This window comes from Poecilia reticulata, linkage group LG18 (genome assembly GCF_000633615.1).
Source record: "Poecilia reticulata strain Guanapo linkage group LG18, Guppy_female_1.0+MT, whole genome shotgun sequence".
NCBI lineage: Eukaryota > Metazoa > Chordata > Actinopteri > Cyprinodontiformes > Poeciliidae > Poecilia > Poecilia reticulata.
Genome location: NC_024348.1, coordinates 18393309 through 18410517, shown reverse-complemented (window position 1 = coordinate 18410517; position 17209 = coordinate 18393309). Strand labels below are relative to the sequence as shown.

The window sequence follows — 17209 nt, the reverse complement described above, 5'->3', positions numbered from 1 at the left end:
TATATAAAAAGATCAGGGAGGGGGATTAAAGCAGCTTCTAATTATTCTCCGTGTGCTTGATTTCTCTTTTTTCCACTCTCCACTTCCTTTCATCCTCTTTCTCCCTGCGACAATCTTTCCCCTAAGCCCAGTGACAAGGGGATTTATTTTGGCCTTTTTGAAGAAACGCTGCTGTTATGCGGAGCCCAAGAGAGCGGACAGACAGTAAGAGACGCTGGATAAGGGAAAAATAAAATAAAGGACGGTGAATAAAATGAAAGGGGAACGAACAGGAAGAGGAAGCGGCGCGATGGGAACAGATGGGGTGATGCCGATGGGAAAGAAATGGAGAAGAAGGCGAAAGAGTCTTAGTTCGCCCAGCTGAAACAGGCCGGGGGGAGGAAGAGGAGGGAGGGATGAAGGTTTGTCACGACTGAATTTTCACCCTCAGTGATTCAGGAATACACGAGCAAGCATTTTAACCTAATTTGATGCCAACTTTTACCGCAGATGGAAGTTTTGTTTTCATCTAGAGGAGCTGCTAACTTATTGGCCTCCGATAAGGACGCGCCGGTTCGGGTTGCCAGGTTTCTACCAGATCCTGTAAACGGGAAACAATCCGATCATGATCACATTTTTCACATCAGTGAATATTGATATCACAATATGAAACAAATCACGATTTTTGTCAACATCTAATGTTTCCTGGTGCTGCTAAGTAAGATTTGAAGATTTTTAAAAAATATATATTTTTATATTTTCAAATTAAAATCTTCAAGCGTTACATGAGAACTGAAAAAAATAGAGTATTGTTAAATAAATAGAACAGGCATTGAAATAAAATCTCTTGTATAGCACATTTTAAATAAAGCTTCTTTTAAGAATAAGAAATAAAAAAAGAAAAAAAAACTAATTATGTTCTTGGTGCAAATTAAAGCAAATTTAAAGCAAAAAAGATTAAATAAGACTTTTAAAGTCTTTGTCATCATTGCAATCTACAACAACTCTCAAAGGCAAAAAAGTTATTAAAAAAACTTTATTTCAAATTAATGAGTTGGCTGCGTCTTTTCACTTGGTTATTAGAACTCCCCTACAATACACACTCTAAACAACTTAAATAAGTGAAGTATAAATAATAAAATAAAACATCAGGAGGATTTGTAAGCTATGCCTGTAGTTTTGGTGTTGTGATTATTTTCTATTATGAGATTCATTTTTCTCTTCTAAATAAAATAAAAGTTGGATTTTTATCCTTTATTTAGCCTAAAATTATGCAGCTTTTTATTTCTTTTTAATATTTCTTTCTTATGAGAATCGGCAAGAATCACGGCAGCTGCAGCGACAAACCAAAGTTGAACTTTAGAGAATAAATCCACGAACACAGATCCAACATCATCATATCATGCTTCGTCTTCTCTCTCATCACAGCCCATTAGCAGCTTTTTAACTTCATCTGGATGACATCCTCGCCCACACAAAATGTTTTCACAGAGGCGGGGATGCAACACTTTCAAAATGTGCCAACTTTGACGGCTGCTCCTGAAAACACGCAGCAGTGCGCTTTCTCTAATCCTGAAATGTCAGGAGATGGAAAAGTTAGAGAAAAGTTGAGGGGTGAGTAATAGGCTTATTGTCTTGAGGAAAGAGTTTCACTTTGTTCAGCCACGTGGCAAACAGAGGAACCGTTTCCAAATTAAACCGCGGGATTACAAACCCCATCGCTCTGGATCCAGCCCTGAGGATTCATCCCACTTCCTGTGCCGCAGCGACCCGCACTGACATCCATACCATCCATTATTACACGCGAGGCGTCCATGACTTCAACGCGTTTCGGGACATACATTCAATTAAATTCCTGTTTCAATATGAAACTCAAATATCATCAGATAATCTGCAGCAGATTTAGAAAGTTCAGGTTTCGTTCAGCCATCTTTGTGTCCTCTTTGTTTCATTTATCGCAGGTTATCACTCATATTCAGTTTGCTGTGGATAATAAAGCTGCTGGCTAAAGGCAAATTCCTAAGAGAAATAAAACTTTGTCAGCAAGTTTTCCAAAGGCCAGACATTTGATTCAGAGCTGAAACAATTAATCAGATTAATCAGTTAGTGAAGTACATGTCAACTAATTTAGTAATCGATTAATCGCTATGGTTAACTGAAATATCTGTAGAATCTGCAATTTTTTTATCCAATTAATCATCAGAATAATCAATAACTACTCCTATTAGACATTTCACAATGAGAGATGTTTCTGAACGATAAATCGTCCCAGAAGTTACTGTGATAAAACGATAATATTGTTGTTTTGAGACAATTTTCAAGTTATACAATGCTAATGGCAGAATTATGGAAGAGCACGTTTCAACAAACTTTAAATTCTAATGAACATTTAACACTCCAGCTGGAAGACATTTTAAATATACAAAATAAATAAAACTGAATCAAAGGTAAAATTAATTATGATAAACAAAGTTATCCTTCAAAAAAAAGGTCTAGTAGAGACCAAAGTATCAGACTGAAGACTTTGTCAGATTTTGGCAGAAATAAAGAAAAACAATAAATCATGCAAATGAAATTACTGAGTTTGTTTTAATTTATCATGTGATGAATTGATATAATATTGTTAACAGTAATTGTTACTTCAGGCTGTAATTTGATAAGGCGTCTAAAAGTTGCTGCCCACTGAGTTGCCGCACGCAACTATTATAGATTCACTGCTGAACATTTCAAAGCAACTTGTTTCTCCAAGTCTTTGAGGCCCGGCGAGTTTCCCTCTCCACAGCGTTTCTCTGTTTCTCTCTCTTAAACCCGGATCGCTCTCTGGAGAACGTGCAGCGCTTTGCAGGCTCCCCTAACGTGCTTCAGCAGCTGCATCGTCGGCCCAGTGGGGCGCGTTCACTATCGCCCTTAAATCTGCCTAATTATGCATCTCATCAGCTTTTCAGCCTCTGGACAGCTCCGAACTCTGAGCCACAAATGGACTCATTCCCTCTCTGATTCACATTCCTTATCCGAGTTCATCTCTTACGTAATCTCTGGGGTTTAATCCACCAATCCCGACTCTTTCTCTTCAAATAAGCCGCCTTGTTTTGCCACTTGCTAATTTTTCTCAACTAAGCATCTCCAGAAATAAATGTATCATCTCCACTGATAAATGTAATTTCCTCAGCATCTAGTAATAATTGCTTTTGCTTGGTTGCCTGTTTGCATTTCCTCCACCCACATGCAAGCTTTATAACACCTGGAGCTTCAGTGCAGACGATGATCAGTCAGTCAAACAAACGTTTCAAAGCTGCAATAGTGTGTTTCAGCGGAGGCAAAATCTGCAGCAGAGTTTAAATATTAGTATATAACACGTATAATATTAGTATATAACACGTATAATATTAGTATATAACACGTGTCAAACTCAAGGTCCAAGGGCCAAATCTGGCCCACCGTAGCTTTCTATGTGGCCCCTTAGACTCCAAATTACATCAAGTAGTCCCTTCAGTTTTTCACAAATCTACAAAATTCATACAAAATCCACAAAAAAATCCACAGGTCCCCACATTTTTCTGATTTTTAATGCACATTTTTTCTTAAAATTGTCAGAAAACGTTGGATTTAAGTGACTGCTGCCTCAGCTTCACTTGATGTCAAGCTACAGTCCATCATCAATGCAGCGATTGATAAAAAGTCACGTTTGACATCATACATGAGCAAAATATCATAAAAATTCCTTACAAATATTCCTAAATTAGCACCATAAAAAAAACACAGAAATATTCACAAAGTCCTGGATGGAAAAGATGCTCAGTATTACAGTGTTTTAAGAAACGCTTATTGAATACAGAAACAAACAGCTATTTACTGATATTTTAACAGTTTAGTGGGTTTTATCAATACATTCTGGCCCTTTAAGAACATTCAGATTTTAGATTCGGCCCAACATGAATCTAGGTATATCTTGTATACCTAAAGATATACAAGATATAGCAGCAGAAGAAGCTGAATATTTTGGTACATGAATTGTTGAAATCTGTTAAGTATGAATAACTCATCGAACACAATCTGATTAACATCTTTAAAGACGAGAAAGTGCAGAAAGATTCCCAAAACCGAACATCTGATCCCAGATTCAAAGTGATGAAGAAAAATCTGTGAATAAAACAGCGCTGAGGGACATAAATCCTGATCCATTCACCACTGCGGGGTTTTTTCCTCCTGACGGAGGACAAAGGGAGAAACAGGAGAGTTAAACTATTAATATCACAATATGGTGTACATGAAAACCCCAAAACGCGGCGCAGGAGAGAAGAGAGGCGACTGAAAGGATAAATACCAGCTGAATCTGTATAAACAAGTCGAATGGAAATGTCATTTAACCCTGAGACATGAGCCCTCTGAGGCTGTGTGTGTGTGTGTGTGTGTGTGTGTGTGTGTGTGTGTGTGTGTGTGTGTGTGAGGCAGAGCAGTGAGGTACAGCTGAGTTGATGTGAATTGACGGCCGCTGTCAGTGCTCTTACTGCTTTCAATAAACAGGTCAAAGCTGGTGTGTGATTTGCTCTACAGTGGCTGTAAATATGCTCCTCGTCCGCCTTCATCTTCTTTTTCATGTTTACCGATTCACAAAATGAAGATTAGTTTTTTATTGTTTCTCTATTCATATTCTGGCATATTTTGTTTTTATACAAAAAAATAAGTAACAAGGTTTCAAGTCACATTTAATTTCAGGGGTGCAGGTAATGATTATTTTCATAATTGAGTATTTTAATCAGATAAAGTAAATTAGCACATTCTGTAGATTTTTTATTGAAGCACTTCAACCTTTTTTTATACAGTATTAGAAACATATGCCATGAAAAATGTGTGTATGTTTGTAAAGTTTTGACTTAATTACTGTGTTGTTCTGACAGTTTCTTTAAAACTGAAGCATCCATCACCCTGAAATGAGTGAATCTTCATCAGCGCAGACTGAACCTTTGCATAGCGTCTCACCAGACTAAATAATGTAATTATTGATTGTATTCCAGTTGCTTCAAAATTAAGTGAGTGATAGTTATGAGGAGTTTATGTTGATCTATTCAATGAGGTGAAAGTCTGGATCAGTGTTGTCTGAAAGCAGCAGCTTGGAGACATATTAGACCAGCACCCTCCCCAGAGATTTAAACGTGCTCTTTAGTGAGCAGACTTCTGCCTACAATTCACCACACTGATGATTGAGCACCATTATATGAAATACTAAAATTGTGATGTTACTTAGCTCACTTTGGATTAGCATAATTCACCATACAGCTCTGGAAAAACGTAAGAGCCCACTGCACTGAACCTCATTAAAAACCTCCTGGTTTTTCCATCAAATATTGATTCCTGAACTCTTCCTGGGTTAAAACATTAGTATTGTTTTAAATGAATATAAACTTTTTTCTTTGTATTAGTTGAGATCTGAAAGCACTGTGTCTTTTTTGTTATTGTGTCATTTCTCATTTTCTGCAAATAAATACAACATTTTTGCTTGGAATTTCGGAGACATGTTGTCAGTAGTTCATAGAATAAAAAAAAACAAGTTTATTTTACTCAAACATATACATATAAAAAGTAAAATCAGAAAAACTGACCATTTTAAGTTGTCTCAATTTTTTCCAGAGCTGTAATTTCTCCCAACGTCTGTAACAAACTGAATACAGAGTGGCCGTAGTGAACGGAAGCAGCTAAAGGTCTCAGTTTTCTTGTTTTATTGAATTGTTCAACCATGATGCAACTTTAAGAATCTTATTTTGGGGACACTTTACACAAAGCCATTCTCACTTTTTCTCTCCGTCTGACGTTGATTCTCTCACATCAGTGACTGCGTCACTTCAAGCTAGCGCCGCATATTGGCATTTTGAAAGGAAGTTAAAATGTGTTGTTCATTTGACTTGGAGGCTACAAAAGCAACAAGCCACTCCTGCGTGTCATTGTTGTTCTGCGCTGTGAAAAGATGCTTAAATGAGTAGATTTGAACCGTGCAGATAAGAAAGGGACGTATCAGTTTCTGTTAAATCTCGCAGGCTAAGATGCTAGAGAAGCATTGACATCACAGAGTAGAAAGGAGAGACGTGAACAGAGCATTGAAGTGACAGGTTGCTGTCGGAGCAGGAAGACCCTGAAGACGGATGAGGACGGGGTGAGCGACCCAACGTTGATGTCACTACAGATGACTAACCACGCTTATTTGTACTTGGTGTTTCTGAGAAAAGCGGGTCAGCAGTTTGAGTCCAGGGTGTTTGAATGTATTTGAGATAATGTCAAAAAGGAAGTGAGGCTGTTTCTCTGTGACTGTGAGCATTTATTTGCCCTGACTTGACCCGACATCTTAAAAAGGGTTTCTCTCTTAACAGATTAATGAAAAGCCGCTCAGGAAACATACTGCCATTTTATTTCTGCTTTCCACAGTTTGGCTTCCCAGCATGAAACCAACCGCAGTCTGCACACAGACACGTCTGTGCGCAATGACCTGTGTGCAAAGAAAGACATTTGAAGGCCGTTATTTTCACCAGACTCTGGGGGGAATATTGAAAAATCGATTTTAAAGCTGCGTTTTTCCGCCGTTTCTCCGTCTCTGCTAACGCGGCTACGGTGTGGGAAGACATCGAGTCAAAGGAATCCACATGAAAAGTTGACCTCAAACTCAAACTGAGCAGCGAGTTTCTGTTTGCCTTCTTTCTCTCTGCAACTAAACAAATCCTCCATGTCTGATGTTCTTAGGCAAATGTTAGAACGGCAGGGCTTTTATTTTGGCGAACTGATTATTTAAGAACAAAAGTCTGAGGAAAACTGAAAATGATCTAAAATCAGAAAATGATCTAAAAACAGAAAATTATCTAAAAAGAAAAGGATCTAAAATCAGAAAATGATTTAAAAACTGACTTGGATCAGAACTTCTGATTTTATGAAATTCATCAACTGAACCTTTGGATAATCTCTGGTTTAGTGAAACGCCCTTGAAACATGAAAACATGTAATCCATCAGAACCATCCCTGTGTCTGAACATCGATTCACATTCTCATCTGGATTTAATCTCGACTTTGGATAGGCCGTTCTCACATATGATTGCGTGTTAATCCAAACAATGTCATTGGATAAACTATAGAATAATCCGATGATGAATCGTGTGCAAACTTTGGAACATTTTTCTACTTTATACAATGTTGGAAATACATTAAAAGATGCAAATAAACAAATAATTCCTTATCCAATAACAAAATAAACATTTTATTGCTTAAAATGCAAAATCAGTTTTATTTTCTTTAGTTTGATCATTTGTAGCAAAAAATACCTCTAACATCAACATGTGAAAATCTCAGCTCTTTTGCTTGACTTATCAAAACAGGGTAGAATTGATCTGTTGATTATTTCCATCCATCCATTTTCTTTACACCCTGGTCCCTCAGTGGGGTCGGGAGGGTTGCTGGTGCCCATCTCTAGCTAATGTTCCGGGCGAGAGGCGGGTTCACCCTGGACAGGTCGCCAGTCTGTCGCAGGGCAACACGGAGACAAACAACCATGCACACACACACACACACACATAGGGGCAATTTGGAGAGGCCAATTAACCTGACAGTCATGTTTTTGGACTGTGGGAGGAAACCGGAGTACCCGGAGAAAACCCACCATGCACAGAAAGAACATGCAAACTCCATGCAGAAAGACCGGGGCCGGGAATCAAACCCAGAACCTTCTTGCTGCAAGGCAACAGCTCTACCAACTGCTCCACTGTGCAGCCCGAAAGCTTGATTATTTGATTAAGCAATTAATAATTGGACAGCAAAAGGTGCTTTATAAGAGATTTGTCTTTTTCTCTTGTTTTTACAGGATTTGAAACAGGTGAAGCTGACAACTGAGAGGTTTTGGGTACAACAGAAAGTTTTTACACATTGGTTTTTTAAAATATTTTTATTAATCTTAATTGTAGAACATATCTATTTTTTGTTCAGTTTTTGCTTAATTACTGCTCTGAGTTTGTTGTTCAATCTGTAAATGGTCATTTTTTTCAGTCAGTAATTAATTCACTACTTAATTAGTTGACAAAACAAAAGTAACATCCTAGAGGATAACAAATTACATCTTAAAACTGATAAACATTTGTTTGGTTTATCTCCCCGTCCTTTAAGGATTGTTAAGGTAAAATTAAAAACATCCTTAAGTTTTGCTTTGTTTATGGTAAAACAAAACGGAAAACGTTTCACCAATTTTCCTTCCTGAATATGAATTCAGCATCATTTTGGCCAGATATTGGGGAAGCATACATAAAAACACTTACGGTCATCGTCGGGTTAAACTGCAAAAACAATGTTTTTATTGTCTCTTTTTGTCCGAGGCAAGAAAATAAAAGAGGATTAATATTTTTTATCTGTGCTTTCCAAGACCTCAGGCTCAACAAATCCACTGAAAGCTCAAACGGTTATTATTTGTAGGTCCATTACAGCTGCAGGCCACGACTTTAACAGAGTTTACATCACGTCTAAAGAATCTCTCTAATTTTCTCCCATGTAATGACCCGCCTTTTATTGCTTTTTCATTTTATGTGCCTGAATCCACCTTAAATCACCTTCCAACTATTCCCCTAAAAGATGTAGAGCGGAGCGTCAGTAGTATGTTGTTAAACACGCTGTCCTGTAATAAAACCGAAGCTTTTCTCTCTGCCATCCTGCAGGTTTTGGACCTCACTCGATTCTGAGCTGACCCTAAGCGAGTGATTAAACGTCGGGCCGGATGCTTCAGTAACAATGGCTCCTGCGGCCATGCCTGTCCCTACATCTGCCTTCGTCTCCCTCCGCTCCACCTCCTCCTCCTCACTTCTCTTCCTCCTCATCTTCCTCACTGTGCTGATCTCATGCCCGGCTCCGGCCCTCGCAGAGTCTTCAGGGAACTGTACGGCTAGCGGAGACCCCTGTCAGGAAGGTGGGCCACTGATATCTTTTATATATACTCCAGTTCAGTTGAAAGAGTGAAAGAGTGACATAACCTTGTAATGTTTAAGCTGTTTCTATTACACAAAAATTCACATTTTGTACATTTTAATGCTTCCGTTTGGGTCTCAACTGCTTCTAATATCAGCCCCAAAAAACCCACTCAGCTGTTTTTCTGGCAATAAGTTAATGAGTTGTTTCAAAAACCTTCCAAATGTAACATCACAAATCAGTAGGCAATGCACGGTTACCTAACAACCCCAGCAGAATTCCGCCCGTTACCTAGCAACCGCAGTGGAATTCCGCCCGTTACCTAGCAACCCAACCTGAGCTCCAACAAGTTTGGTCAGCTGGTTTTCCCACTTTATGCGCTGTACAATGTTTGCTGGTAAAGACAAATTGTTTTAATTTTTGTTTTTGTGTTTCAGGAGTGGTACTTCCTGTTTGGAACCCCCAGAACCCGTCAGTGGGAGACAAAGTGGCACGGGCAATTGTTTACTTTGTGGCACTTATTTACATGTTCCTGGGCATGAGCATCATAGCGGACCGGTTCATGTCGTCCATAGAGGTAAGTTACTCACTAAACACTCATGTGTCCACTAGAACCGGGCAGATAGATCCAAAAATATCGATAAACGTGGCACAGTACCGGATTGATACTAACATGGCAAGATCAATACTTTTGTTTCAGAATATTTTATTTTTGCAGCATTGCTTCTCAACAGTTCCTCAAAAAAGATTTAGCTTTGATCTGTTCTCTAATTAAAATTTTTTCATTTAGGAAAGACTCGCACAAATTTGTTTTGTTCATCTATTTTTCTGTTTATCGTGTTAACATGTTGTGAAAGTATTTTGTAGACACCAATACACTTTGTCCAAATTCCATCCTAGGATTTAACAAAACATTTCATAGGTAAAACGAGGGGTGCACCGATTGCAATTTTCTGGTCGATCGCCGATTACCGATCATTATAAATACCTTAATCTACTGATTCCAATTTTGGTCAAAAATAAAAAATTGTGTCTGAAATGTTGCTAAATGTTGCCGAGTTGGTGACAGTGGAGTGACTGTTGTTAGCTGGAAACATGCAGATATGACCTGGTGGCTGATTTTTAGACGTTTGCCAAAGTAGATAAAATCAGGACATAAGATCAGCTTCACAGGTATCGGCCGATCGCCAATCTCCCAAAATTAAGAAAATCGGCACCAAGAAATTGGAGTACCTATTAAGAAAAGACAAAAGCCAGAAGGTTTGACGATATATCAAACCTAAGTAATAAAAAGTATTGGTATTGGTAATATCAGTGATACTTGTATTTACTTGGTATCAGATCAATACCAAAATATCTCACACCTCTAGCATCCACAGTACCTTCCACAAAACGGAATAAACTTAAACTCCTTTTGCTGCCTTTCCTCTCCTCTGCAGGTCATAACATCCCAAGAGAAGGAGATCACAATAAAAAAGCCAAACGGTGAAACCACAACGGCTACGGTCCGGATCTGGAACGAAACCGTTTCCAATCTCACGCTCATGGCTTTGGGCTCAAGCGCTCCTGAGATTCTGCTGTCAGTTATTGAGGTAAGTCCGGGTTGAGGTCAGTAGCTGCCCAGCAGACCAGACGTTATGAAATCCGGAGCAATAATCCGATTGTCCGACCTCCGACCTGCAGGTGTGCGGTCACGGCTTTGAGGCCGGGTCTCTGGGTCCCAGCACCATCGTGGGCAGCGCCGCCTTCAACATGTTCGTGATCATCGCCCTCTGCGTGTACGTGGTTCCCGACGGAGAGACGAGGAAGATCAAACACCTCCGGGTGTTCTTCGTCACGGCAGCATGGAGCTTGTTCGCCTACATCTGGCTCTACATGATTCTGAGCGTGATTTCTCCCGGAGAGGTGGAGGTGAGGAAGGGTAAAAAGGAGGGCAACGTTGCGCTGATTTAATATCGCATTATTTTAATCGTAATTAATTGTGATTGGCGCCGTTTGTAAAAAAATTTAAATAAGTTCCCCCCTTGTCTTTTCTCTTCTGCAGGTATGGGAGGCTGTGCTCACCTTCCTCTGCTTTCCCCTCTGCGTCGTCCAAGCCTGGGTGGCCGACCGGCGACTTCTCTTCTACAAGTACGTCCGCAAGCGTTACCGTGCCGACAAGCACCGCGGCATCATCATTGAGACGGAGGGAGATGGAGGGATTGGCGGCATGGACGGAGGAGGCGGAGGAGGAGCGTTGGGTCCGGGTGGATTCACAAAGATGGACATGCTGGAACTAGACGGACAGATCGCGCTGAACTGCCACAGCGGGATGGACGGAGGGATGATGGAGGGGGGAAAGGATGAGGATGATGAGGCCAGGAGGGACATGGCGAGGACACTGAAGGAGCTGAAGCAGAGACACCCAGACAAGGACATGGAGCAGCTGATCGAGATGGCTAATTACCAGGTACAATCTCATTTTTTAGACAAACGTGTAGCTTGACTCTTTGATCAAAAAAGAACAAAGCGTCCAATGACGTTCTCGTATGTCATTTGAAATGATACCCATCTGTGTCTCAGAGTTTTAAATGTACTTTTTGAAATGAGGCCTACGGACCAGCTGCTTTAGGAGACGTTATGGGAAACTGTTCATAGCACTGATGTTTTATAGTACTTATGTTACTGATTGCTATTGTAAAAACACCTGCTATTGGCCTCCATCTAAACTGCTGCAGATTGATTTAGGATCCAGCTGCACCGCGTTGCCTAAACCTACATTAATTACATTGTTCCCAGCCAACAGAGAGTCAATTTAATGTAATGATCTTCACTTCTAGGATAGCCAATTTGTCCATTTTCAATTTGGGAGGTCGTTAAGGTTACTATTCAACAGTGCAGTTTTATTGAAATCAGTGCCATTGGATTGATAAGCATCATTAGCTTTAAATTTCAGAGTGAAAAGTCTGGTGCTTCATGAAGGAGGTAAAAGTCAAGTCGACTAAAGAGTTTTGAAAATGTATTTACCCCCATAAAGATTTCTTCTGTTTTTGTTTACAGCCACACACAAAATGTTTCACAGCATCTCAGAGAATAAAACATTAAACAGGCAGAAAAAAGTGGTTTTAGTGGGACGATCTGGCGATAATTCATGGAGGCATACATTTTTCTCTCTACCAGAAAATCCTGAGGGGGATTAGGTGCATTTGGACCGAATGTGTTGCAAAGAACTTCAGCAATTCTGCTTCTGAATGGCTAAAAAAGTTATTTTTGGAGTGGTCTAATTAAAGTTCTGACCTCTTATAAACTGTTTATGCTAAAATCTGTCTAATTTAGGATAATTCTGTAATGGAGAATGTGCCAAAGTTCCTCCACTGACGTTAAATACTTACTCAGATTTATTGCAAACACTTATTAGGCTCATGGGTGATTAGTTTTTCCTTTAGAGAAAGGTTCGTTTGGATATTTTCTTCCATTTAAAATTTTAATTTTTCCATTAACTGGTCAAAACCTGGGTAAAAACAACATTTTCTAACTCTGCCCTGTCAATGTGAAACTCTGCAACACGATCTAATTCCTTTGGGATGATTCAAATTTCTTCTAGGACTAAAAGAGGAATATTCTTATGAAACTTGTTTTTAGTTCATTTTTTATTAGCTCATTTAACTGAGTCAAACTTTCCTATCTGTGGTTGTAACTTTATCAAAACAGGTTTCTAATAAATGAGAACATGGACCCATAAATAAAATGAAAAAATAAAAAGTAATTTAACTCAGCTCATCTTTATTTTAATTTTTTTTATATAAATGTGACGATCTACTTTAAATATCTACATGAATGAATGAATATTGTCGCCTTCCTTAGTCATTTTTTGCTAAAATCACTTTTGGTCATTATTTTTTAGAAAGGTGACGTTATGTAATCTGGACGACAATTTTTTTAAAAAGAAGGTTTTCTTTTTATTTGTTTGTGTTTTTTGTTTTAAATATAAAAAGTTAATTGGAGAAAGTTTGCAAATTTAGAGTTAAGCATATCAGCACTACTCGTCTGCCCTTTCAGTCACATTTGTTGATTATTTCTATGTTTGGTCATGACGGATCATTTGTGTTTGCGACGAATAAAAGATTTAAATATGTAACTAAAAAAAGGGTTTTTCTGTCTTCTAATCATAAACAAAGGTCTAATCTTAACAGAACATATCCAGTTAACTACAGTTATCTGGTTATTGATTGTGTTTCTGATCTTGGTTATTGATTGTGTTTCTGATCAGGTTCTGATGCAGCAGCAGAAGAGCCGAGCGTTTTACCGCATCCAGGCCACCAGGATGATGATCGGAGCTGGAAACATCCTGAAGAAGCACGCCGCTGACCAGGCTCGCAAGGTGATCATCGGTGACCTTTAACCTCTTACCCTCAGCCGTCGGGCAGCCTTTCACCTGCGCGTTTTTTCACTTTGCTCTTCAGGTGGTGAGCAGCAACGAGACGCAGACTCAGGAGGACGACCCTCACACCATCAGGATGGAGTTTGAGCCGTCTCTGTACCAGTGCTTCGAAAACTGCGGCTCCCTGAATCTGACCGTAGCCAGACACGGAGGAGACCCCGGAGTCACTGTCAAAGTGAGTTTCTATTAGAACAAATTAATCCCAGTCCGCTGGGATTAAAACGCTTGTGGGGGCGGAGGCTAAAAGACGTAACGAGAAATAAAAGCAGGCACCTGGGGAAGCGATCGCTCACATCTCCAGCACATCTGATCTCCCTCATGAAGTGTTTTCACATCCAGCAGACGTGGAAATCCTTGTTTTCTTTTCTAATTTGATGCTGTTGTGATGCTCAGACGACAGAGGAAATATGAGGCGTGAACGTCTTCCTCTGTTGTTTTAGAAATCCTTGTCCTTTAGCAAAGGCTGCTTCATCTCAGCGCCGTCTGCGGTGTTTGAAATGTTCTTTGTCTTGCATATAAATGCTGCTGTTTTCAATCCTTAGGGAAATTAAATGCTGCTACTTTCACCATCCAAGTATCTTCAGACAGACTTTGCTGATGGAAGGATTTCCAGCAGCAGTCAGTGTTGCAATTAATCTAAAGAGGCCTCTGACTGAAGGTTGTTAGCACATCCTTAAAAAGTCTTACATTCATTTAAATTAAGACCCTGCAATGACTTAAATTCATTAGAAAATAATGTAAATTGTCCTTAAATAATAGCAGGTCTTAATTTTTGTAGCAGCAGAAATATTTAACCTTCCAGTTTTTATGAAATGAGTGGATGATATTGGCTCCAAATAAACACTAATGGGTTTCTAACTCCTTGTTGTCGAGCATCGATGCTAATCATCCAACAGCGACTGAGAGCGTTGGGTGATTATGAGAAATAGTAGAGATAAACGTGACATAAATCAGAAGTGTTTTTGTGTTGGAACTACATTTGCAGCGTTTTTGTCTACCAAAAAATTACCAAAAGGATTAATCTCTTACATTTTCATGTATGAAACCAGCAGCCTACATGTCTGGAAACTTTGAAATATTACCGAGCCTCGGGACAGGACCAGAAATATCTGAATGGGTGTTTTTGAAAATAAATTAAGCTCAGAGTCTCTCTAAGAGCATACACGTTTCATGAAGAGCTAAAAATAGGAGTAAATTACCACAGTCACAGTCACTTCAGCTTCTCCTGCGACTTTCAGGGTCGCTCTGCTCGTTTCCTGGTTTTAAAGTTTGCTTTTGTATGAAGGCTCAGATATGAATGGAGCAGAATGTGGAGAATATCTTATTGTGCCATCTTCAAAGAATCAATGATTTAACTGCATCTGACCACAAGGCTTGGTTTAATGAGACCGTCTCTCTCCCTTCTGTTTAATCTGCCCTCTTCATGTATCTGCTATCGTTTATCTCATCCCTCTTTTTCTCGTCCTCTCTCTATCTACGCTCTGCCCCAGGTGGATTATCGCACAGAGGACGGCACGGCCAACGCGGGCTCAGATTACGAGTTTGCTGAAGGAACGCTGCTGTTTAAGCCTGGAGAGACCCTCAAAGGTAGAGGCAGGAGTGACATGAACAACCACGACATGTTTTCAAAAGCGGCGTCACTGAGACAGCAGACGTCATCTGCAGCCCTGCAGGCCGACTGCATGTCCTGTTTACCGCACTGAGTCTGCAAAACAAAACAGAACAAACTGGTCCAGTTCACATCCAGCTGCGTGAAATCAGTTTGCATCAGATTCGAGCTCAAAACAATCCAGTTTCTTAGATTCAGATCCAGGTGAAAAAAACAAGTTTCTCACCTAGAGAAATGAAGCATGTGGCGACAGTGGAGAGGATCCACTCCTTCGTAACAGTATAAAAATCTCAGAAAACCAGAGAGAACTTTCTACGGTGTCCAGAAAGGTTGGTCAAAAAGAAGAAAGTGTCACATTTTGCTAAAAATTTTTCTTTACCGACTTGATGATGCAACAGTTTAATAAAACAAATGAAGTAGTCAGGTGGAAACTATTGCAGAGCCAAAACTTGGGAAGAGTTTGCCCTGTAAAATAAATATTTGTTAAGTGTTTATTAAAAAAAAATTAAAAATCAAACATTTTAGTCAGTTTGGAGCAATGAAAGTAAAATTTAGAACATTTTGTGTTTGAAAATGGATAGATGTCACCCTTGCAAAAGAATGTAAAAGTGTGGTTATTTGAAGATGAATACATATTAAAAATAAAAAGCTTTAATCTGCATCAACTGAGGGCCGAACAAAATAGTTCCCAGGCCACATTTTGGACCAATCTGTAAAAACTAAGAGCCCTCTGCTCTGAACCTCACTGGAAACCTCCCGGTTATTCCTCCAAATGTCGATTTCTGAAACAAAAACTGAGCACCAAAGTCTTTCCTGGCCAGGTAAGAGACACAGCTGAGCTCAGAAGCACAGAGCGAGGTTCACTTTCTAGAAACAGAAACGGCATCAAATTAATTAAGAGTTTTATCTGTGAGGCAGCGAACACAGACGATCTGGGTCAGGAGCATAATCTGATGTCCCGATGGCTGCTTTTGTTTTCTCCAGAGATTACCGTCGGCGTCATCGACGATGACATCTTTGAGGAGGACGAGTATTTCTACGTTCACCTCAGTAACCCCCGCGTGGTCGGCTGCCCCGAGATTGGCGCCGCCCCGCTGGACGCCAGCGCCGCCCCGAAGGCCGTGCTGGGAGAAAACCACACGGCCACGGTGACCATCTACGATGACGACCACGCAGGTGAGACGGGGTTTCAACAAATAAATCACACTGAAAGCTCCCTGAGGTAAAAAAACGACCAATATGTCCTCTGGTAGTCGGTGCTGCTTTCCAGAGGGTTGTAATTTCACTCCCGCCATTTCAAGATGTTTTACTTCAGTTTAATCTGAAGAAACTCTTTTAATAGACGGTAAACTGTGAAAAATAACTACTGGATATTGAAAGGTCCAGTATAATGGAGAAATGGGCAAAATTATTTACTCACAGGGCATTTAAAGAACTTCGTACAACTAGAATAAGCAAAAATATCCCGATGGAGATTTGAAACTTAGGTTAAGCAAATGCTAACCCCCAGTGGGTTTAGATTAGAGAAGCAGTTCTGTCGTCCATTATGTTGTTTATCGACGCTGCTTGTGCATCAGATTTACAGATGTACCAGAAACACGCAAATACAAATGTTCCGGCCGGACAAAATCTGATTTAAATCTATATAATTAACTTTAAATTAAATCTTTAAAGCCCAAGCCCTGAATAAAAATGTTAAATGGATACGAAGTCTTGATTATTTAGAGTTTAATTTTCCTCTCTGTGTAGGCATTTATCTGCCCCCTCCTGTCTCCAGGTATCTTCACGTTCGAAGGCGCCAGTCAGAGGGTGAGTGAGAGCGTGGGCGTGATGGAGGTGAAGGTCCTCCGGACGTCAGGGGCCCGCGGTCTGGTCGCCGTCCCCTATCGGACCCTGGACGGGACAGCTAAAGGAGGGGAGGACTACGAAATGGCTGCTGGAAAGCTGGAGTTTCAGAACGACGAAACCATGTGAGTTCATGACGTCTGCTGAGTTTTTTAACTTTCTTTTCTTTTCATTTCTTATTTGTTAAAACAAAACTTAACAGGATTTCCCTGTAAAAGCTGGGTATCGGTGTAATAACCCTACTGTTTATGGTGTGCTTGTTGTGATTAAACACCTGCACACACACACACACACACATACACACTCTCAGAGCGTCCTTGGGCACATGCATTTTTAATCTGCTGATGTTAGCAGTGTTAAATTGACCAACACATAAAGCAACTGGGAGTGCAGTTTCCTTGGGACCCGCGGGGCTCATAAAGTTCCCTCTC

The 17209-nt window shown here is 40.0% G+C and overlaps 1 protein-coding gene across 2 annotated transcripts in view; it reads left to right on the top strand.

Annotated features, from left to right (window-relative positions):
• The window catches only part of LOC103480746 (sodium/calcium exchanger 1-like), a 109522-nt gene that overhangs the window by 37042 nt on the left and 55271 nt on the right, over positions 1-17209 (top strand). For both annotated transcript variants that reach the window (XM_008435908.2, XM_008435909.2), the window contains exons 2-11: positions 8658-8905; positions 9342-9481; positions 10344-10496; positions 10588-10815; positions 10949-11353; positions 13154-13264; positions 13347-13499; positions 14815-14911; positions 15918-16109; positions 16711-16903. In XM_008435908.2, coding sequence (XP_008434130.1) covers positions 8731-8905; positions 9342-9481; positions 10344-10496; positions 10588-10815; positions 10949-11353; positions 13154-13264; positions 13347-13499; positions 14815-14911; positions 15918-16109; positions 16711-16903 — 1847 coding nt within the window. In that variant the 5' untranslated portion in view covers positions 8658-8730. The remainder of the gene's footprint in view (positions 1-8657; positions 8906-9341; positions 9482-10343; positions 10497-10587; positions 10816-10948; positions 11354-13153; positions 13265-13346; positions 13500-14814; positions 14912-15917; positions 16110-16710; positions 16904-17209) is intronic.